The sequence below is a fragment of the Mauremys reevesii genome, linkage group 16 (assembly GCF_016161935.1).
Source record: "Mauremys reevesii isolate NIE-2019 linkage group 16, ASM1616193v1, whole genome shotgun sequence".
NCBI classification, from domain to species: domain Eukaryota; kingdom Metazoa; phylum Chordata; order Testudines; family Geoemydidae; genus Mauremys; species Mauremys reevesii.
This window is the reverse complement of record NC_052638.1, coordinates 5,169,246-5,191,251: the sequence shown is the minus strand read 5'-3', so window position 1 is coordinate 5,191,251 and position 22,006 is coordinate 5,169,246. Positions and strand designations below refer to the sequence as shown.

Here is a 22,006-nt window from a genome sequence, read left to right as displayed (position 1 = left end):
CCTTCATTGTATACAGGGACGGCGATTTGTTTCCTGTTTTTGTTTTATATCTAAATCTTCCTGTTTGGGGCCATTACTGCATGTTCGTTCTGTGTCTAATGAGAATATGCTCATTCGCGTACAGCTTTTATGTCTGAATCTCTTTCCTTTTGACTGACAGAGTTCTGGTTTTAGCCTTTCTTGATCACTCTCATTTTCCAAGGCCAGGTCTACACCACAGACCTAGCTGTGTCGCTCAGGGATGTGAAAACGCCACACTCCTGAATGACATAGTTATATTGCTCTAACCTCTTGTGTAGACAGTGCTGTGTCCGAGAGCTTCTCCCGTCGCCATAGCTCCCGTCTCTCGGGGCGATGGCTTAACTACACCCGGGGGTCTCAACCTTCATCGCACCGCGAGCCCCTTCTCACAGCAAAAATTACTGCACGACCCCAGGAGAGGGGGCCAAAGCCTGAGCCCCACCACCCCAGCAGGGGAGAGGGGGCAAAGCTGAAGCTCAACGGTTTCAGCCCCAGGCAGGGGGCCTGTAACCTGAGAGACGCCGCCCAGGGCTCGGGCTTTGGCTTTAGCACTGGGCCCCAGCAAGTCTAAGCCACCCCGGCAACCCCATTAAAATGGGGTCACAACCTGCTTTTGGGGTCCCAGCCCACAGTTTGAGAAGCCCTGAACTACACGGATGGGAGACGCTTCCCTTGTCTTCTGCTGTAGCTCTGTCCATGTAGACAAGCCCCAAATCTCCAGTACCATTTCTGCTGATCACCTTTGAACTCTGTTCAGTTTACCTCGTTATTTACCTCCAAACTCACGTTGTCCTGACTACCTGTATGTGGTGGCCCAGTGGACTAACCAGAAGAAAATACTGACCATACACACACGGACTCTTACAAAAATAAAAAACCACCAGCCATGAGAACCTGATTTTTTTTAAAGGGGATTCAGCTCAGCTGCTAAATTAATACCTAGTGTCAAAACAGAGTGACTGCTGTCCAAAGCATGCAGAAGACCTAGCCGATGGCTTGCAGAGCGTATAATCTAAATCGATGTCATCCAAGCAGCTGAGGCCAGAAGGACTGTGGGTGGGGCCGTGGGAAGGGGGGCAAGTTACGTAAAACTTGTGGTTGGTTAGAGTTGAACATGTATCTTAATGGTTCGTAAATTAGCAGGGGTTTATTTTCAGCAGGTGTTAACACGAATCCGTGTTTTTATTATTGGGGTGCGGGGGGTTGCAGTTGGGGAGGGAAGTAGTGGAAAAGGGCAGCGATTGAGGGCGTAGAGTGGGGAAGTAGAAGCTTGGGGGGTGGACGGAGGAAGAAGGTGGTCGAAGAACCTGATTTGCAGACACAATTGAGTAACTGGATTCGCCAGTGCAAACAAGGCACATGCAGACTTGTGCCAGCCAGATCCAGAGGCTGGTGCTGCAGATTGGGTGCTGAGACTCTGCCAGCTGGGGAAGATAGAAATTCTCTATCTGTTACGCCGTTTGGGGCAGGGACTGTCTTTGTTACGTCTGTACAGCTCCTAGCACAGTGAGGTGCTGCTCCATGATGGGTTCCAGGGTGCAACTGCAAAATAAATACCTATTTGTGCTCATCCCATTTCTGGTCGTGTTGGGCTGTTGATGTTCATCCCAGTAAAAGAGACTTTCACGCTGGGACTTGTCCTTTTCCGAAAACACGGCTGAAATCTCTCCTCTGGCCAGGCCAAGGGCTCGCTCGTCAGCGTTCGGTTAGACCTTGTGAAAACGCTAAAAACCCTCCACCTTTGTTTCTCCATCTGTAACATGGAGATAATTTCCCTAGGTCTTGGATTAGATGCTCTTACGCCTTGTGACACATGAGGCAATCAGGTGGGTCCATCTCAGTCTGTCTAGTGCCACGTTTCCTGCTCCATTGTGGTCTGTTTCCACGACAGCGGCATCTCTCTCAATGGTTTTCTTGTGACCTCTGTTGTCCTCCTCTTTCCCCTTTTCCACCAAGTCCAGTCACGGGCTTGTCTGGGAATATGGCTTTTGACACCTGTACAACATGTCCAATCCCCTTCAGCCTCTTCCCTTGAATCACTCAGTGCCTCTCTGGCCTGTTGGCTGGTCCTTTGTAATACAGCCGCGTTAGTTACGTTATCCCACCAGCGGGCACCAAGTGTTCTCCGCAAGCATCGGGGGGTGGGGGCGAGGGTTGTGAGGGTGAGGAGGATTTCTTTGTATGACCGTAGCAGGGTCCCGTTGTGCTGTGTAAAAGCTGATCCCTGCCCCAAAGAGCTGACAATCCGCTATGCCAGTGCAGAGCGCTCCAAGTGTCCCATAGCACTTACAGTCTGCGTATGGGTGTGTCTTTCCCACAGAGCGACTGTGCCAAGCTGCTCAGCCAAGGCTTTGGGGGCGAACAAGCCGAAGCCAAGATCGACAGCTGCCTCGCCGACATGGCTGCCGTGTCGAACAAGTTCAGAGATCTGCTGCAGGTGAGCCGCTTGCCGTGCGTGTGGTGCGCTCCGGCTGACGCAGCCACTCGGCTGGCTCTGAGACGCACCCACAAATGGGAGCTCGTCAGCCCAGGGCCTGTGCTAGCCCTGGCTCTGAGTCCAGCCCAGATGGTGTACGATGGTGTGGAGGGGGAGTAAGCACTGATCGTATGCTGAGTAACAGTGATGCCCCCTGGCTGGGGAGGGCTAGGCACTAAAGGGGAGTGCAGAGCAGGAGGAGTGTGGTTCCCCTTGCTGCTCTGTGCTGAGTGAAGGTGGGCTCGCCCGGTAAAGGGGCAGTATTTTAAAATTGGAACCACGAGTTCTCAGATCGTCCCTTCTCCCTCTTTGGGGGGAACCGTGGCAAGACATTCGGCAGGTCTGCGTAAGGATGGCATCTGAGGAGCTCTTGCCATCCCACAGATGTAATCCAAGAACCAGCATCTCTCTTCCACTATCGAAATATCCAGCTTCCCCGTCTCTCAGTGGGTAGCTGCTGCTAAGGCTGCAATCTCATGTCCTCCAGCGAGTTTGCCAACGAGAGGAAGAGGAAGGGTTAATGTTTGGTGTGTGGAAGCCAAGCAGCAGAGAACTTGGTCTGAGCAAACCCTGAGGCCATCTTTCGCCTTTAGAGGAGCGGGGAGAGCAAAAGCATTTTCTCTTGCTTTGCCGGGCACCGTCCCCGGGTCGCAGGCCGGCTCCAAGGCCCATGGCTAATGCTGAAACCACGCAGGGAAGTTGTCAACCCAGGCTTGTTAAAGCTGGATGGGAAGCGATTGAGCTCCCATGCTGCCTCAGTCTCAGAGATCCCCTTTCAGTGGAAAAGGGCAGCTGCCAGCAGCAGGCTCCGAGATGCCAGTTGTAATTAAAAGCTACCCAGGACTTACCTAGGCCACCAACAGCCACTACCTAGGATTTGCCTAGGCCACCAACAGCCACCACTCACAAGCTGCTGCGTGTGCGACATGGAACTCCTGCTCCCCGGGAAAGCAGAGTCACTGTGACGACAGCTAGCTCTGCTCTGAGCTTTTCCTGGGGGGGGCTTTGGAATCTGGCCAGGGCTGCCTCCTTGCCCTGTGTGGCCCTGAGCAAGCAGAGGGCTGCGTCAGTCAGTGGCCTTCCCCCTCTCACCTGGCTCCTGAGCATGGCGCTTGGTATCCAGACTCCTGGGTTCCATTCCCATCTCGACTTGCTGCCTGATCCTGCGCAAGTCTCTCTCCAGGCTTCGTCCCCCTTCTGGAGATCACTCCCCTGGCTCACAGGGCAGGCTCCGGGGAGGGTGAGAAGAGCAGGCGCATGTTTGTTGGAATCAAGGCGTGCTCAGTCATTGGCCGGGTCCTCTTCCTCTCCTCCCCAGGAAGGACTCAGTGAACTGAACAGCACAGCTGTCAAACCACAGGTGAAACCCTGGATCAACCTCTTCCTTTCAGTCTCCCATAATATCGAGGAGGTAAGCCTCACCTTTCTCTGCTCCCCAAGCATCCAGCTCCATCGGGCTCTGCACTTGTAAGGGCAGGGAGGGGTCAGAGGGACAGGCCTGGATCACTTCCCAAAGATCTTCCCTGCTGTTACCTCAGCATGGCCAGGCAATGAACTCCTTGGCCGTCCAAGGACCACCCGTGGGACTGAAACCGAGAATAGGGGACCCCAGGAAAACGTGGTGAGGGGTGCAGAATGCTGCACTGTCCGGGACCTTTCCTGTCCCAGGGTCACAACTCAAGACTTCTCATGCTGGTGACGCACAGTTCTGAAAAGCATCATACTAGCTGGTTTGTGTGGGACGGGTACATTTTGGCAAGAAGGAATATCTGCTCCCCACCCCTGGAACGTCCCTTAGGACGCACTACACTGGTGCCTGAGGGGCTAACTCTGTGAGTTGTTTCTTTAAGTAGCCGTACTGCATTAGACCATTGGTCCAGGTAGTCCTGCATCCTTGCCTTGTATCTGATACTTCAGAGCAAGGCAGAAATGCCTTGCTGGTAGCACACCTGGCCAAGCTGTGCGTTGGAGTACATGCAGATAATGGCATAGAGAACACACTTATCAAGTTTGCGGACAATACCAAGCTGGGAGGGGTTGCAAGTGCTTTGGAGGATAGGATTAAAATTCAGGATCATCTGGAGAAATTATCTGAATTAAATAGGATGAAATTCAATAAGGACAAATGCAAAGTCCTCCACTGAGGAAGGAACAATCAGTGGCACACGTACAGAATGGGCAATGACTGCCTAGGAAGGAGTAACGCGGAAAGGGATCTGGGGGTCATAGTGGATCACAAGTTAAATATGAGTCAACAGTGTAACACTGTTGCAAAAAAAAGTGAACATCCTTCTGGATGTATTAGCAGGAATGTTGTAAGCAAGACACCAGAAGTAATTCTTCCGCTCTGCTCCACACTGATTGGGCCTCAACTGGAGTATTGTGTCCAGTCCTGGGCACCACATGTCTGGAAAGATGTGGACAAATTAGAGAAAGTCCAGAGAACAACAAAAATCATTAAAGGTCTAGAAAACATGACCTGTGAGGAAAGATTGAAAGAATTGGATTTGTTTAGTTTGGAGAAGAGAAGACAGAGAAGAGGGGACATAACAGTTTTCAAGTACATAAAAGGTTGTTACAAGGAGGAGGGAGAAGAATTGTTCTCTTTAACCTCTGAGGACAGGACAAGGAGGTTTAGGTTGGACATTAGGAAAAACTTCCTAACTGTCAGGTTGGTTAAGCACTGGGATAAATTGTCTAGGGAGGTTGTGGAATCTCCATCATTGGAAGTTTTTATGAGCGGGTTAGACAAACACCTGTCGGATGGTTTAGATAATAGTTAGTCCTGCCGTGATGCAGGGGCTGGGCTAGAGACCTCTTGAGGTGCCTTCCAGTCAATTCTGTGATTCTATGCGGAGGGAGGGGGGAATCCTTTCTGAGTCCCAGGCAATCTGTTTTCCCCCCTGAAGCACGGCCTTAGAGCATCATGTTAGTAGGTACATGATCTACCGAGCTATCTGCAAGTGCTGGGCCCGGGTCAGGCATGGCCTTGTCCTTTCTCCTGGCCTCTCCTACACGGGGACACAGATGAGCACAAAAGACTCCTCCTTTAGTGCATATAAACTTGGGCATCCTGGGGTCTGCTAAATCTTCAGGCCAGATAAAGCTAAGCAGAGAAACTGTGGCAGACTTGATGCAGTGTAGCAGGGATGTAAGACCCACTAGCACTGCTGTAGCTCCAGCAGGTTCTCCCAGTCCTGACTGAGAGCAGCTCTTCACAAGCCAGGGGTGTCGGGGATAAGTAATTAGCCCTGTGTTCTGCTCCAATGCTAGGAAGAGTTCAATGATTATGAAGCCAATGACCCCTGGGTCCAGCAGTTCATCATCAACCTGGAACAGCAAATGGCAGAGTTCAAGGTGAGTTTTCCTGAGCACCAATAACCTACCTGAGGCTTCGGGCCAGTCGTGCATAGCGGCATTGCCTGACTCAGACTCCCTGCTCTGGCGAGTGATGGACACAGTCCTCCTGTCATTGCGCCTGCTGTTTAAAACAACCCAAAGTAGCCCCCTTCGCTTTGATTCTCCAGCGCTGAGCCCTCCCGGAGAGGTCAGTGATACTCACATCTGCGCATGTTCCCAAGTCCCGGTGCCCCAGGCCTGACCGCTGAGCCGTTGTGGTTTGCTTTGGCTCCGCTCTTTAAGCACGGCCATTAGCACCGTGCATGTGGCTGTTCACTGACTCCAGGCCTTTCTCTGGCGCTGGTTTCTGTTGACTCCTGCCCAGTGGCTGCAGGACAGTGACATGGTTTTCTCTCCCCAGGCTGGGCTCTCACCTGTGATCTACGACAGCCTCAGCAGCCTGACCACCAGTCTCATTGCCATTGAGCTGGAGAAGGTGGTTCTCAAATCCACCTTCAGCAGGGTAAGCAGACAGCTGTGTCCTTGCGCAGCAGCCCCGGACTCCCGGCAGGCCCGGGAGAGTCCTGCCCTAAGAGGGGTGGGAAGGCTGGGCTAGAACGCGCCGTACAGACGCTCCCCGGCCGGCAGTGCCACTGAGCTTCCTGCTGGGCTGTTGTCGAGGCTCCTGCTACCCTGCAGTTCCAGCCTTCGAAGCTAAAGCTTCAGTTTCCCTCCCCACTCCGTGAGCCCGTGTGTGTGACTAGACTTAGCCCGCTCCAAAGGGCCCCGATTGGAGCGAACGGTCAGAGGAAGCTTTGGCAGTGGGGCTAGGGAGACCTTGCCGCGAAAGAGGCATGGCCCCTAAAGTGTCCGGCTATAAGCCACTGCCTGCTTTCCAGCCCCAGAGCACCATGTTCCATGGAATGCTTCCCTCTCCTCGCCCGTCATGACATCTGTAAGATCCAAGGCCATGTGCCCATGGAAGAGTAACCCGGTTTGCTTGGTGCACCCAGCTTGGCGGCCTGCAGTTCGATAAGGAGCTGAGATCGCTGATAGCCTATCTCACCACCGTGACCACCTGGACCATCCGGGACAAGTTTGCTCGTCTTTCCCAGATGGCGACCATCCTCAATCTGGAACGGGTGAGCTCTCCTCTGACTCTCCGTGCTGGGGTGGTGGAATGAGCAGCAGCAGCTTCTTCCCGAGCCAGCCTCCACGGAGGTCTCCTAGGCTCAGCCCGGTTTGCAGCTGCAGCCCTCCCTCCCCCCCCCATGCCTGCTGTTCCTGCAGCACTCGCTGCTGGGGGGGAGGGGTTGTTGCAGGAACGTGGAGCTTCTGCCCACCCATCACGCCCACCCTGATCTGATCTTCCATGGAGCTGGAGCTGGGGAGGAGAATGGCATATTCATTTCCCATTTTCTTTCTTTCTCCAGGTGACAGAGATCCTGGATTACTGGGGCCCCAACTCAGGCCCCCTGACCTGGCGCCTCACCCCAGCAGAGGTCCGCCAGGTGCTGGCCCTCCGAATCGACTTCCGCAGCGAGGACATTAAGAGGCTGCGCCTGTAGCTGCCACGCTGTCTGCAGCGCCTGGACGTCCTCGGATGCGCTTCGTAGTGTGAACGTAGCAACCCCTGGGGCCCGTCCTCGTGCTTCCAGCACTTGCTGCAGCAGGACTGTGACAAGCCCAGGGGCGACCAGCTGGTGCTGTCAGCCACCAGCCCTGTGATGATTCCAGTGCTGCTCCCCAGTGCCCCACACACGGCTTTCCTGGTATGGGAGAAGGCCCAGTGCAGCTCACTGCCCTTCAGGGAGCAGAGACAGCGGCCATGCAATCGCTCATGTTTTCGAGCAGCGCCGTTCCAGCAGCGTTGCTCGCTGAGGTGCCCTCCCCATGACACTAACGGGTCAGGCTGTTCTGACAGAGGCTTGGAGCTTGCTCATGCCTTCCTCTGCCGGCCTTCCTGTCTCAGGGCCGGCTCTGTGGAGTACGTGGCTGCAGTCCCAGATGCTGCCCCATGCAGTGACTCAAACGCCAGTGACCTTGTGCCGCCCTCCACAAACCATGGTTGCCCTGGCCCAGCAGGGTGGAATCCTGGCGTCCTTCCCCCGGCTGTGGTGACAGTTCCCAGGTCAGCTGCTGGCGTTCCAGGGGCAGGCCCTGCCCCTGGGCTAGTTCTTCAGGCTGGGGCCGAAGTAGGGAGTGTCTGAAATTCACGTGGGGGCTGCTGATGGTCAAGTCCCTTCTGGACTCAGGGCTCTGGCTCCTCTTGTACCTGTTTACACTGTGCGGCGAGGCAGTGAATAAAGATGGAGGAGGGGGGAGTAACGTTCCTCCGGTGACGTGTGTTACGGGCTGGGCGAGTGCATGGCCAAGGGGAGCTAAGGCCAGAACCTCCTGCAGGCTTCTGCCCTACCTGCAGTGGGCTGTTCGCTTGTCTTGTCCATCTGCCTGGGGCCCTGAGGGCACGTAGTTGGCACTGGGCTAGTCTAAGTGATGCTTAGCCCAGGACTGTGCTAGCGCCGTCTCCCTGCTGTGCTGCGTGCTGCTCTCAGCCCTGCTGGTGCAGACGAGCTCTACCTCTCTGCAAAGCCTGCGGCTCCAGCTGGGTGGGCTGAGCTGCCTCAAGCCTAGGGCTCTGCTGGGAACGCACAGCCCGCTGGGAGGGAAGAGTGACAGCACACTATGGGGGGGTCCTTTCATGTACGGGAACAGTGGCCTCCCACGGAGGAAAAACTCAGCTCTTGGTGGTCAGAGAAAGGGCAGGAGCAATGACTCACCACAAGACTCAAAGCTTTCTGTAGCGTTCAGGGACTTGGCTGCTGCTGGAAGCCAGCCCGCCCTCCCAGGCAGCGCTGCCAGCGAGCGAGAGTTGCTGGCAGGCCGCAGAGGATCCCCACACACACGGAATCAGTATGATTTGGGCTGCCCCAGGGAACGTTCAGCTAGACTGTGCAGGCTGGGCTTGGCCCTACATGGCGATGAACACGTGTCTCAAAGCAGGCGGGACTATTCGCCGTCCTGCTGTATGGGCCGTGAGGCAGTCAGCAGGCTGTGTGCTCTGATCCTACTGGCAATAGGAAAAGCGGCTCAGTGCAGGAGATACCTGCAAATCAAGCATTAGTCACCATTCCCATGGACCCAGTTACTGATGCCATCTGCAGAAAGATGATATAAAAATACAGGTCCAGGACCTGAGCAACGGCGGTGGCCATCTCTGCTCTATAGAGGCTTGGAAGGATTAGTTTATCAGCAAATGCTGAAACACTGATTTCATTGTACATACAGATAGATGACAAACAATTTCAGTCAATGATTGAAATGTACAGATAGGCCAGAGGTGGGCAGACTATGGCCTGTGGGCCAGATCCAGCCCACCAGCTGTTTGAATCTGGCCCTCGAGCTCCCACTGGGGGGCGGGGTCTGGGACTTGCCCTGTTCTGGCACTCCAGCCAGGGAGCAGGGTCAGGGGCTGCTCCACGCAGCTCCCAGAAGCAGCAGCATAGCCCCTCTCCAGCTCCTATGCATAGGGGCAGCCAGGGGGTTCTGCTCTGCACGCTGCCCCCACCTCAAGTGCCACCCCTGCAGCTCCCATTGGCTGGGAACCATGGCCAATGGGAGCTGCAGGGGCGGTGCCTGCAGATGGGGCAGTGTGTAGAGCTGCCTGGCCATGCCTTCGCGTAGGAGCTAGAGAGGGACATGCTGCTGCTTCTGGGAGCTGCTTGAGGTAAGTGCTGCCTGGAGCCTGCACCCCTGAGCCCAGCCCTGATCCCCCTCCCACCCTCCAGACCCCTTTATGCCAGTCTGGAGCACCCTCTTGCACCCCAAACCTCTCATCCCCCCCCATGCCCCAAACCCCTGAGCCCCAGCCCTGACCCCCCTCCAAACCCCTTGGTCCTAGCCCAGAGCACCTTCCCGCACCCCAAACCCCTCAGCCCCAGAGCACGCACTCCCAGCTGGAGCCTGCACCCCAACCCCCGGCCCCAGCGCTGATTCCCCCTCCTGACCTCTGAACCCCTTGGTCCCAGCCCAGAGCACCCTCCTACACCCTGAACTCATTTCTGGCCCCACCCCAGATCCTGCACACCCACCCAGAGCCCTCACCCCCACCCACACCCCAGCCCCAATTTTGTGAGCATTCATGGCCCCCCCATACAATTTCTATTCCCCGAGGTGGCCCTCGGCCCAAAAAGTTTGCCCAGCCCTGAGAAAGGCAAAGTAAGAATCATACAATTCAAGATCAGAAGGGACCATTATGATCATCTAGTCTGACCTCCTGCAAGATGCAGGCCACATAAGCCGATCCACCCACTCCTTACGCAAGTGACCCCTGCCCCATGCTTCGGAGGAAGGCGAAAAACCTCCAGGGCCACTGCCAATCTACCCTGGAGGAAAATTCCTTCCCGACCCCAAATATGGCGGTCAGCTGAACCCCGAGCATGCGGGCAAGACTCTCCAGCCAGACCCTCTGGAAAAAGGCTAACAATATCCTATCATTGACCCATTGTACTAATAGGAGCTGCTGTTTGAAGCCTTGGAGGTGTGATGTTCGGTTACTTGCAGAGTTTGACGTGATGGTCACAATTTGTGTTTTAACCGTTAAGCTTTAGCTTTTGGCCTCGGTGTCTGTCATTAAGTAACTAGACTGACCCCTCCAGAACTTCCCACACTTATGAACGTTTTAATTGATGAATAGAAAAAATAGATGTTGATATCAGTCGAAATGATAAAAAATACAAATTCTGCCAAGCCTGTTTCTCCAGCCTGTGGGTGGCACTGCTCCAGAGCGCAGCGATGCTGTCAGACAGCGAGGGGCCTGGCTTCTCTTTGGCTGCCGGTGAACCTGGCCTGGTTCTGTCAAAGGCACTAGCCCAGGCTGCTGTGGGGCCGAGGGCTTCCCAGCTCCGTCAGCCCAATGGTAGAGGCCTGTACTCTACAGCGATGATCATGCAACCTGTGCAGCGGCTGCTGTTGAAGCCAGAAGTCACTCAGAACTGAAACCAAACCAGGACAGATTCACCTGCCGCTCCTGTGAGTGGAAAATCCTAGGGCGGGTTTTTCACACCAGGGCGGGAAGTTAGCTGCTCTCTGAACATTCACTGGCAGTGCACAAAGAGCAGGGCCCCGTTGGCCTCACGTGCCCGGTTGTGCCCTCTCACTCCGTGTCACCTCTTGCTTTAGGGTCGCTCCCCACTAGCTGCAGAGAGAAGCCGGCTGTGTCCACTTCTACGGTGTGGATGCTGAAGTTCCCCAGGCCCTACAATGGAAGGTTACGTTAGTAAAGCGTCAGCGGGGGCCTTGCTGTTACATGGTACTAGCTGTGGGTGTAGCACGGGGGCTATTTGCTTAGTTCTAACCCCCTCCCCACTGCCCGGCCAACATGCCACGTGGCACAGGCTGCTGTAGCCTGCACCCCTCTCGCAGTGCCTGGGACACGCAAGGCCCCACAGAGCCATCCGCTGCCCTGATCGCCCGAGATGGAGGGGAGCGAACGGGCATGGCTCACCTCTGTGTTTGCTAGAATTTGCTGTATAAAGTCTTTCTGGCTGGGCTCCTTGGTTAAGATGTAGAGGAACCCGCCACCTCCAGCTCCTGCCAAGCTCTGCCCATAGACATACGGCTGGAGAGCATCCATCATGCGTCTGACAGCCAGCGGCTCACAACCTGGGGCCATGCACTTCTTCTGCTGCCAGTAGTGGGTCAGGCACTCGCCAAGGAGGGGCAGGTTACCTAGAGCAGACGACGAGAATGTCAAGAATTGGTCTGTGCCCAGGAGAGCTGCAGCTGTTCCCTAAGGGTTCCCCAGCCCTGAGCTCAGGGGACATGGGCAGGGTCTGCCCTGCCAGTGCTATCGGAACTAAATGATACGCTTGGCCGGCCTGACACCCCAGCATTTCACCCGCCTGGTGGTGAACTCCATAACCCCCCCTTGCTAGCCAAGTCTGCATATCGGTAACACTCCCCTGGGAAAGGGGGCTGGATTCTGGCTCTTTCCATGTTCTTAGCACAGATGTAGTCAGAAAAGGGACACTGCAAAGACGGTGCAGCTCCCTCTTTCTCCGACATGCCCCTTGGCTCAGGCTGCGGTGAGACGAGGCAGCTTCTGAGCTGCAGAATCTCCAGCTACTTGGAAAAGCTGCTGAGTTCTGCCGCCTCTATCAGCACCAGCTGCAATGAAGATTCTGCAGCCGGCGGGGGACTGGCACTTGGCGGCTATTCGTGGATTAAGGGCAGAAGGGCCCATTCGATCAGACCAAGGAAATGCTGCCTCAAGCCTGGATCTCGAGCTTGTTTTATAGAAAGGCATCCAGCCTCCATGTAAAGAGCCCAGAGCTACGGTCACTTGCCCCCAATCCCGCTGGTTCCTACTGATCCACGTGCTGCTCCTGAGCTCTGGGGGGGTTACACAAGCTCCTGCCTCTGACTCCCCAGTAACAAGCCGCCAGCGGCTCTGCTGTTTTTTCAAACATTTCAACCCAGCTGCAGTTGCTCCCCAGCAAGAGCAGGGCTCACCTTGGTGCGGCCTGGGGGGGCCGCTGGCCTGTACAGTCCTCCACATGGAGGGGGGGGGACAGACTGGGAAAGCGATTTGCTCTGCTGATGAGGTGTTAGGGCTGCACCGACACGCACCAGCTGGAAACGACTGACCAAAACCGTAGTTTAACCAGGCCGTAAGCACAATGCCCCAGCAGGAGCCGCCCTGTGCACCTGTGCGGTTCTGGGGCTCCCTGTGAAGGCCTGGCCCCGTGGCACCCTGACCACATCCTAGCCAGCACCGCGGCTCCCAGCCCACCTTGACAGAGCTGCTGTTCGGCTTCCTAAGCACAAGTGGGACCTGCGCTAAAGGCATCGGAGCAGGGCTGCCTTGGCAGGAGGTGTCCATGGACTTGGCATGAAATGGAGCAGATGGCAGCTGCCTTCCTCTTCAGTGTGCCAGCGGGCAGTGCAGGCCGCAAGTCCTGGCGGGCAGTGCAGGCCGCACGTCCCAGCAGGCCGCAAGTCCCGGCGGGCAGTGCAGGCCGCACGTCCCAGCAGGCCGCAAGTCCCGGCGGGCAGTGCAGGCCGCACGTCCCAGCAGGCCGCACAGCCCAGGGGGCAGTGCAGGCCAGCCACCGTGCTTAGGCTGGAGCTGGGCTCCCAGGGGCCTGCACCTTGCTCAGGTGCTAGGACAAGTCCCATGGCGGCTAGGCCTGGGCCAGCCAAGGGATCTCTACAGCCCAGGAGCTGCGGTGCCTTTCCTGTCTGCTCGCCCCAGCAGCACGTGAGCCCTTAGCCACAGTGCCTCCACCCTGGCAGTGGGGCCACGCGCTCAGGGCAGCCTCCAGAAAGGCCCCTGGGCCCCGGAGATGAGGGTGCAGCTGCTTTACCTTGCCGAAAGGCCCGGGCACACTGCTCTGCGTTGCTCACCAGGGCGTCGGCGTTCTGCACGATAGCCGGCAGCCTGGCATACCAGTTCCTGAGCACGTCCTGCAAGGGGAGGCCAGCCATGAACTGCGTCCCCTTCACCTGCCTTCCCAGCCCGAGGGGCCCTGCCCTGCTACTGACCCCCAGCCCCGGCACTCGGGGGTTCACCAGGAAAGCAGGAGTGAGCCTGTTTCCCATCTGGTCAGTGCAGCTCCTGGCAGCTTTGCTGGTCCAGGGATCCTGGGGGGGAGGGGAGGGGTTGTGCGATGGCCAGGGCGGCTCCTCCAAGCTGGGAGGCAGAAACTGGAGCTGGGACTTAACCCCTGAGGCTGGGCTATTGGCCCTGGATCCAGCTGTGACCCGTCCCCAGCACCTGAACCAGCTCGGCACTGAACAGGGGCAGCAGCACATGTAACCAAAGGGAAATGGGCAGAGGCGCCTCTGCAGAGCCCCTGGCTCAGATGTTGTCTGGGGATGCAGCCAGGCCTGGGGGGGCAGCGAGCCTCACCCCTTGCTGCGGAGGGCAAGGCAAGGCTCCTCTGCGAGCTTTAATACCCCCCTCCCTCCCCCCAGCACAGGCAGGAGCTCGGGTTACGGCCCGTCTCCACTACGCTGCATGGACTCCCGCTGCCTCAGAGCCCCCCTGCCGTGACTCAAGCGGGGGAGGCAGGGCCCCTGCTGGGTGACCCCCGAACTCGCTGCCAGCAGCTACATTCCAGGCACTGTAACCAATCGTCAGGCAGGGCTCTGCCCACTAGAGGTGGGAGCTGCTGTCTGCCAGCCCTGCGCTCTGCTCCTGCTGTTGTGCGCCTGGCTGTCCTGCAGGCTGGCCCAGCTTCTGCTGTTCCCCTGCCTAGGGCTCCCCTGCTGCTGGAGCTGCACCCCGCTAGCAGAGAGTGGGGCAGGGGGCTCCGGGCCCAAGGGGAGCCCAACTGCTGAGCGGGATCCTGAGGTGGTGTGTGAGAATGATTTGCAGCCTGGCCTCTATCCGGAGCAGTTATGGGGAAACCCCCCACCTGCGGGCACTGTGAGCTGCTGCTCTCCAGAGCACGGGAATGCGGCGCCCAGGTTGTTTCTATGAGTTACAAATAAAGAAAATCCCAGTGTGACTAAGTATCCTGACCAGCCCTGGGCATGTCTGACCAGCCACCTCCCCACGCGAGCCGTGGACTGAGCACTGGGCAGCTGCTCCTGGGAGCCAGCGGTCACTTTCACTGCAGCAGGGACAGAGCCAAGGGAGGGACGCAGCCAATTCCCTGCAATGAGCCACAGCTGTGCAGCATGGGGCCGTCTGGCTGGCCTGTGTCCGTGCAGCACCTAGCGCAGCAGGGGCTGGGTCCATGGCTGGGCACCTGGGTCCTAGAGTAACGTCCCTAATAAAGCTGGGGCCAACGAACTAAGCTGGGAGCAGGGTACTAGGCTTGGCTCAGCTGCATGGGACAGGGGCAGGTTGTTTCCCAGCTCTGGCCCTCAGCTGTGGACCAGGGAGCGGAGTGGCCCTGCCCTGTAGAGCACTGGGAGAGCTACAGCGAGGGATGGCTGAACTAGTGTTGGAGGGGGCTGCTGGGGCCTTGCTGGGGGCTGGGTGGGGAGTGCCCCCCAAGGCAGGGAGGGGCACATGCTTTACCTGGAGCAAGTTGCGGGCCAGCCGAGTCTTCCCTGTGTAAATCAGGAGCAGGTGCTGGTTCAGGGTCTGGGGAAAGCCCTCCGGCACGGGGATCTGCTCCACCTCTACCTTCAGGGGCAGCAGGGCCTTCGACCTCCCGATCTTGATGCCTGGCACAAGCCCGCCAACCTGGTCCTGCCATCCCCCTCCTGCCAGCAACAGGGCCCGTTACACAGCAGCAGGCCCCAAGGACACTAATGGTTTCAGTCCCAGCGCTGCAGCCGAGGGGAATTTTGCACCGTTGTGCACGCGCACAATTAAAGCCCCCCACAGATTTTTCTTTCCTCCGCAGAGTAATTGATTCTGACGGGGAGGTGAAGGGAAGCTGCAATGACACCTTCAGCCCCCCAGGGGCTGACGTGGCACCCGAAGAGAGGGCGGCAGGCTCACGGGTTGGAGCAGCCAGCCATGGAGGGGGAGGGGGCAGAGGCTGCCTTCTTCACAGTGCCCTGCCCACATGGCCAGGTGAGGAGACATGGGCTATGGGGGACTGGAGAGAGCGGGGCACATGGGGATGCTGGGGGGGGTCACACGAGTTCAGAAGGGCTAGCGAGGGGGACAGACTGAGGCGGCGGCAAGGAGCTAATGGAGTGGCAGCATTGAGCCAGGGGCTGAATGGGAGGGGGTGCAGGGCCACATGGGGACAGGGAGGAGTGGGGGGTGCAGGGACACATGGGAACTGGGGCAGCTATGCCTGGCTGGGTGAGGGTGCAGGGCCACATAGGGACGGGGGGGAGTTGGGAGTGCAGGGGCCACATGGGGGACGTGTAGCTATGCCTGGCTGAATGGGGGTGCAGGGACACTTGGGGACAGGGGCAGATGTGCCTGATTGAATGGGAGAGGCTACAGGTCAGCCAGGGTCTGCATGAGGGAGGCTCCCCAACTCCCAAACAATCCCTCCCCCCACAAATCTATTCCATATTTCCCACACCCACACCCAGCAACCCTCCAGGTTCACTCCCAGGCTCCCCTCTCCCTCAGCTCCTCTGCTACCCCTGACTCCCACAAGCCCTTGCACTGCTTTTGAACAGAGCGGTAAATATGTTTCTGTATTGCCGCTTAAATGAATTATTACCCAAAGTTCTGAATTAAGCCTAGTGAGGAATCTATTTGTCAAAAAAACATTTCCTGAATCTTTTTGTTGTCTGGATTGTTACCCACAGACCTGCTGACAGGTATTTTGAAATAAATTGAAACTGGCGTGATTATATTGTGTTATTTTGACATTTTCAGAATTTTAAAATTTTGGGTGCAGAATTTTGAATGTGCAGGTGCAGAAGTCGCCCAGGAGTCGGACAGGCAGGATATTGGGGAAGGCCCTGGCAGCGTGGTGCTGAGGGGCCGGCTGGAGGGAAGAGGGAGGCGGGCTGCTTGGTTGGGGACTGGGAACTGATCAAACAGCCCCTGAGGGGGCTAGCAGGAGGGCAGGCAGCGTGTACCACGAGGGGTAACGCTGCTTGTTGCTGAGATAGCCTGAACCAGCAGGGCAGAATAATGGGCCCAAGCAGCCGGGGCCATGGGGCAGGCTGGCCCGTGGGGCAGTTCAAACCTCCAGCTGTGTGGCAAGGCCGGGCCCGCGGGCGGGGCAGCGGGAATGGCAGAGAGGCAGTGTGTCTGACGGGCCAGGGCTGTGCAGCACAGAGGCAGCCTGGGATGGCGTACCCCAGCTGCCACAGGCTCATGCCACCCTTGCCCCACACAACCTGGTCAGGGGGTCCATTCAGGCAGCCGGGCTAGGCCATGGCAGCCCCCCCCCTCCCCGGTCTCTGTGCCGTTACCTGTGGTGAGCACCTGCTCCAGGTGCAGCACGGCGTGGATGAGGGACTCTGCGTTGGCGGATTTCCCGGCTGCCCGGTACAGTGCCGCCATCACTGCCCCAGCCAGGATGCTGCTGGTGCCTGGAGGAGCCAAAGACGGGGCAGGGAGGTGAGGCAGAGGGTGCATGGGGACCACTTCTCAGCCATGGCCCGTGAAACGACCCTGCGCCCCGCAGGGCAGGGCGGGGCCGTAGGTTACATCCCCACCTCCCAGAGCAGCTGCAGAGACGCAAGAGGACGTAAGCAGCTCTCTGTGCTGGGTGGCCCCTGTAATCCCCGTGCTCTGCATTGCCCGGCCGGAGGGGACTGGCCTGCAGAGCCCAGCAAGGAAGCCACAGGAAGAAGCTTGGATCCCTCCCCAGGGGCCGAGCCCATGGCCCCTCCCTCAGGGTGTCCAGCGCGCTGTGCCCAAGCAGGAGGCCCGGAGCCAGAGAGCGAGTTTCTCCTGAGTGCCCGAGGGCACGGCCAGGGAGTGCATCCCCGCAGGCCCGCTTGGGGGAGCCCCAGCCCCAGCCCCAGCCATGCTGCTGTTCAACGTCCCTCTGTTCGGAGTGACCAGCCGGGCCCGAGAACGTGACCAGGGCGGGCCTGGCTGCGAATGTCTTTCCTGTAGCCTCCTGCGGGAGCTGAAGCCAAGCCCCAGAGCTCTCCTGGGCTAGGGTTACCTAGGCTCGCTGCCCAGACCGTGCCCTGTGCAAACAGGGGCCACGAACATACCCAGGCCGGATCCGTGGGGCAGGCTGGACCAGCTGTGCACTTCAAACCCTCCGCCAGAGCACTCCAGCAGCTGGGCCTGCAAGGGCTTCTGGGAAGCGAGGGTGACAATCTGGGTGCTGATGAAAGCCGCTTTCAGCAAGGCCCCTGGAAAGGAGAGGGGAGCCCCTGAAAGGCAGGTCAGCACGGCCATGCCCTGCCCACCAAACCCCTGCTGGGTTAACCCCTACACTGCCAGCAGACTAACATGGTGCCCAGTCGGGTCACGGCTGCTGGGTCAGCCATTAGCACAAGCTCCTGACAGGCGGGTGCTCATAGCGACCCCACTCAGGCCAGCCAGGGCGAGGGCAGAGCTGCAGCCCCAGCTGTCCAGGCTCGGAGGCCTGCTCTCCCCACGGCACGGATCAGCAGGTCCTGGAGGAGGGGGAGGGGGGACTCGCTGAGCCGAGGGCCCCCCGGGGCTGGCTCATTGTGGTGGGGCTGCTGGCAGGGGAAAGGTGCCAACGGCCTCACTGTCCGGAACAAGCAGCAACAGGATGAGCGTCTCCATCCCCAGCGGCGCCTGGGCTGTCCGTGCTACGCAGGCCTCCAGCCTGGGCCTCTCTTATCCACCCGGCCTCTGTTATCACCTCCCCACCCTCGGGGGGCAGGGCAGGGCTGTCACCCCATTGCATGTGGGGGAGTCGAGGCCCAGACAGGCTAGGGGACTTGCCCCTGGCCCCACAGGAAGTCTGTAGCAGAACAGGGACTAAGCCCAGCCCGCGACCAGCACCAAACTCACTGGGCCGTCCTTGGCCAGCTGCCCTGGCGGTGGGTTTTGTGCTGCAGGCTGCTGTCTGCTAGGGATGAGCCCCCCAACTCCTCTACTGGCCGCAGTACGGCCAGCCGCTGGGGAGGGCTCAGTGGCAGGGCTCGGGGAGTGGCTCCCCAGGCAGCTCTCTGGCCCATTCCTGATCCCCCGGGACATCCTGCTTCCTGCGTTTAACTCTGCACAATTTCACCCCCGCCCAGCCCACAGAACCCCACTGGCACCAGGTGGATGTCGTTCCTGCCAGCCTGACTGGGAACGGATCCCGCTTCTGAGGCCTGCAGTGGATGCAGGCATGCAAGCCAGCTGGGGGGATGGCCCGTTTTGGTGCTGGGGGGATGCAGCACAGGTCACTACTCAGCGCCCCCCAGGAGCCAATCCGAGAATAACCCTGGAGAATTCACAAGCACCAGCAACTTGCTCTCTGCCACCCATGGGGCACTGCAAGTGACCCCCAGCCCCTCTCCTGGGCTGCGGAGCAGCTGGTGAGCAGCAGGGTGGGTCTCACCTGGCGCGTGAGGCTGGCAGTAATCCTGCAGGTCCTCCAGGTCCTGGCACACCAGCTCCAGCACCACCTCGCCCTCCAGCGCGCCGCTAGCACTGACCAGCCGGAGCTCCGGCTCGGCGATGCGCCGGGCCCGGGCCCCGATTGGTCTGCGCCCATCCACCAGGATGGCAATGTCCACCACGGCGCCCCCGTGCTCGTACGTGATTGGAGGAGTGTCACTCCAGCCACCTGCAAGGCACAGAGGAGTGCGCACTCAATGGACCCTCATGCAGGACGGCCGCCCACAGACCAGCCCTCATCTCCTGTCCTCTCCAGGCAGTGCCCTGGCCTGTGTCCTGCAGGAGGTGGTACGTGATGATCACAATGCTCCTTTGGAAGCTATAACACCCCCCCTTAGATTCCTTCTCCCTACCCGCCTTCCCCATGCTGCCCGCCATGCAGGGCATGACCTCCAGAGCCCAATAAACCAGGCCACATCTCCCCCTCCAAGTCCCTCCTAAAGGCAGCATCCACAAGCCACCCTCCTGTGAGACACCTTAAACAGATGCGCATGAACCCAGGAAACCTCCTGCCCCAAGCCCTCTCCGGACAGGGCCGGCCTGGTCTGTGTGTGGCCCGGAAGTGCTGAGCCTGGCACGGGCGTTCAACCATATTCCCGTGGCAGCTGCTGCTTGCTGTGGCGGTGCATTGCTGGAGCTCAGCTGCCGGGGAATGGCGGTCGGCAAGGCATGTGCCCGTTTACAACCAGTGCTGTCCACCACCTGGGCGCTGCTCCCTTCACACCAGGGCTCCCCGCAGCCCCAGCCCTGCCCTGGGACAGAGCCTAGGGCCAGCCCCAGTGGTGGCCAGGCCAGAAGAGAAAGCCCTTGAACTGGGGCCGATGGAAGCTGCTCCCACCCAGAGGTGCTCACCAGAGACGTCTATCCGGGCAGGGCACTCCACCAGCACCCAGTGACCGACAGGAGGGGGCTCCTCCCGCCCGACGCTGATGAACCGGCATGCCGACATCACAGCCTGGCGGATCAGGATCTGCTCGGCCCCCTCGTAGTGCCGGGCGGCCCTCACCAGCAGCGCCGGCCTGAAACGGCAGGGGGAGACGGGCACCGCTCACCAGCTGGCAGAGGGCACCATCGGAGTGGTCTTTCTCCTGGGATGCCAGCGGCACGGCCACAGTTAGCGGCTCTGGCAACACTGAGCAGAAACACGCTCGACTGGCCACAGGACGTCAGTGGTGCCTGTGTCGGCTTTTGGCACAGGTTGTCATGGTTACTGACCACCTGGTGTGTGGCTGGGTCCTTAGCCGATCTGCCAGCCACAGTCCAGGGCTGCAGAGATGGAGATGCCTGGAACATCAGCCAGCCCAGCACAAAGCCCCCTGTAGACACGGGGCTCATGCCCAGCAGTGTCCTTAGCATCGGCTGGAGAGTTTATGGGTTTTCAGCAGGACCTGGGACTAGGGTGACCAGATGTCCCAATTTCATAGGGACAGTCCAGATTTGTGGGTCTTTTTCTTATATAGGATCCTATTACCTCCCCCGCCACACCCCGATTTTTCACATTTGCTGTCTGGTCACCCTACCTGGGACCCAAGCTGCTGGTGGGGAGGGGCAAACAGTCCCCCACCTGGGGGGGGGGGGGGAAATCAGGCCACTCTGTCAGTGGATAGCTGACAGCCCTGAGACCTCTCAGCAAACCCCGCTGCTCACTGCAGAAAGGCCATGAGACAGGGCTGGAAATGCGGCGAAAAGGTGGTGACATCCCTGCAGACCCTGTGGGGAACCCCGGTCCATTCAGGGGGGTGAGCCCAGCACCACAGCCCCCGACACGACATCTCTGCCACCCCCACTGGCTCCCGGGCACCAAGGGCCCAGCAACCTAGTCCGTCCAGCCATACCTGCCCAGCCATTTCCTCCTCTCTTTGGCGAGCGCCTTCACGCCCTCAGCGATGTCGCCTCTCTCCAGCTGCTGGAAGGCCGGGGCCCACTCCCGGTTGGCGGCCGGCCCGCTCCGTAAGCCCCCATCCCCTTTGGCCATGCAGCCCAGCACGTCGGCAATGCAGGCGAGAGCCCGGGCTGCCACCCCAGGGTCAGCGGCAACAGATGCCACTGTGAAGCAAAAGGAAGCCATCAGAGCGGCAGCCAGTCACGGCCCAGCAGCCTGGAGCCTTAGAGAGCCGCTGTCCACGGCAGGATTTTATCCCTCCTCATCTAGCATGAAAGTTACCGTCTTCCTCTGCCCCAAAGCCTCTCCAGCCACTTAGCTACAGTTGTGCTGAACCAGAGCGTGCCCCCGTGACCCGTTTGCTGGGTCTTAGCCCAGTGCCCACATCCCATGACCCATCATCATCAACTCCCGCGTTGACGATCCTGGGGGGATCCAAGGGCTGAATGAGGCATGGAGTGAACTCCCTCCCTCGTGCTAACCGGGGGTGGGGCACTGAGCTGGGGCAGCTGACAGAAGCTGGCACTGCCAATGCCAGAGCAGTGCCTGTTCTGGAGATAGAGGCACTCAAGCCGGCACCTTCCTGCCGCACACCTACAATGGGCCTAGGCTCTGGTAGCCCACCTCGCCGGGGCAAGCCCAGCTCCACTTCCCAAAGCCCGCAGGGCCTGGCAATTCCAGGAGCAGAAGAGAGTTGCTTGGCGCTACTTATTTGCATGTTGTTACCCAGCATGCTCCGCCCGCTCAGAGCCACAGGCCAGGGTAGCTGGAAACCCGCTGTCTGCCACAATGGAAAGTGCGCTCAGGCTTTGGCTTCCACACGGCTTCGCTAGCGAGAACGGGAGGAAACTCTGCCCTGCGGCAGCCTCCGGAAGCCACGTGCCTGAGGGATGTTCAAAGCGGCCACATTCCTCTCCAGAAGTGAGTGCATGGCAGGGGAGGGGGAAGGGACTGTGGCGCGGTCCGTACAGCTGTCTGGGACTTGGTGTTACACAGGGGATGGAGAACGCCCTGTAGCCAACTGCAAAGCCAGCAGGAGAGACTCAGAGATGCACAATGTGATCCACAAAGATGGAATCCGCGGCCTCTGGGCTGACATCCCAGGACTAGTCCCCTGGCCGCTGTAAGGGCTGCACAGCCGGCTTAGCAAGGGAGAGTGACCGGCCGTGTTCAGGGGTCCCCACCAGTGCCCAAATCCACCAGCACCCGTGGGCCTGCACAGGGGCTAAATCACCGTAGGGCTGGAGTCTGCATCCTGACGGCCCAGAGCAGCACGTGTGGCTGACACGAAGGTCACATGCAGCCACAGGCA

The 22,006-nt window shown here is 58.9% G+C and overlaps 2 protein-coding genes across 7 annotated transcripts in view; one reads left to right on the top strand and one right to left on the bottom strand.

The window, feature by feature from the left end:
• Positions 1-9,229, top strand: part of COG4 (component of oligomeric golgi complex 4) — a 29,372-nt gene extending 20,143 nt beyond the window's left edge. Inside the window, exons 14-19 of the mRNA XM_039503721.1 lie at positions 2,342-2,458; positions 3,816-3,908; positions 5,771-5,854; positions 6,258-6,359; positions 6,850-6,978; positions 7,270-9,229. Of these exons, the coding sequence (XP_039359655.1) occupies positions 2,342-2,458; positions 3,816-3,908; positions 5,771-5,854; positions 6,258-6,359; positions 6,850-6,978; positions 7,270-7,404 (660 nt within the window). The 3' untranslated portion in view covers positions 7,405-9,229. The remainder of the gene's footprint in view (positions 1-2,341; positions 2,459-3,815; positions 3,909-5,770; positions 5,855-6,257; positions 6,360-6,849; positions 6,979-7,269) is intronic.
• A 1,021-nt stretch (positions 9,230-10,250) lies between these two features.
• FCSK (fucose kinase) overlaps positions 10,251-22,006 on the bottom strand; it is a 38,319-nt gene continuing 26,563 nt past the window's right edge. For 3 of the 6 annotated variants that reach the window (XM_039503781.1, XM_039503782.1, XM_039503783.1), the window contains 9 exons: positions 20,648-20,858; positions 19,665-19,831; positions 18,754-18,981; positions 17,441-17,584; positions 16,685-16,804; positions 14,868-15,055; positions 13,204-13,303; positions 11,343-11,566; positions 10,955-11,093 (listed from right to left, as the gene is read on the bottom strand). In XM_039503781.1, the coding sequence (XP_039359715.1) occupies positions 10,992-11,093; positions 11,343-11,566; positions 13,204-13,303; positions 14,868-15,055; positions 16,685-16,804; positions 17,441-17,584; positions 18,754-18,981; positions 19,665-19,831; positions 20,648-20,858 (1,484 nt within the window). In that variant the 3' untranslated portion in view covers positions 10,955-10,991. Of the gene's footprint in view, positions 11,094-11,342; positions 11,567-13,203; positions 13,304-13,953; positions 14,316-14,867; positions 15,056-16,684; positions 16,805-17,440; positions 17,585-18,753; positions 18,982-19,664; positions 19,832-20,647; positions 20,859-22,006 lie in introns of those variants that run through there. The other 3 variants (XM_039503785.1, XM_039503786.1, XM_039503787.1) reach the window with 3 other exon arrangements.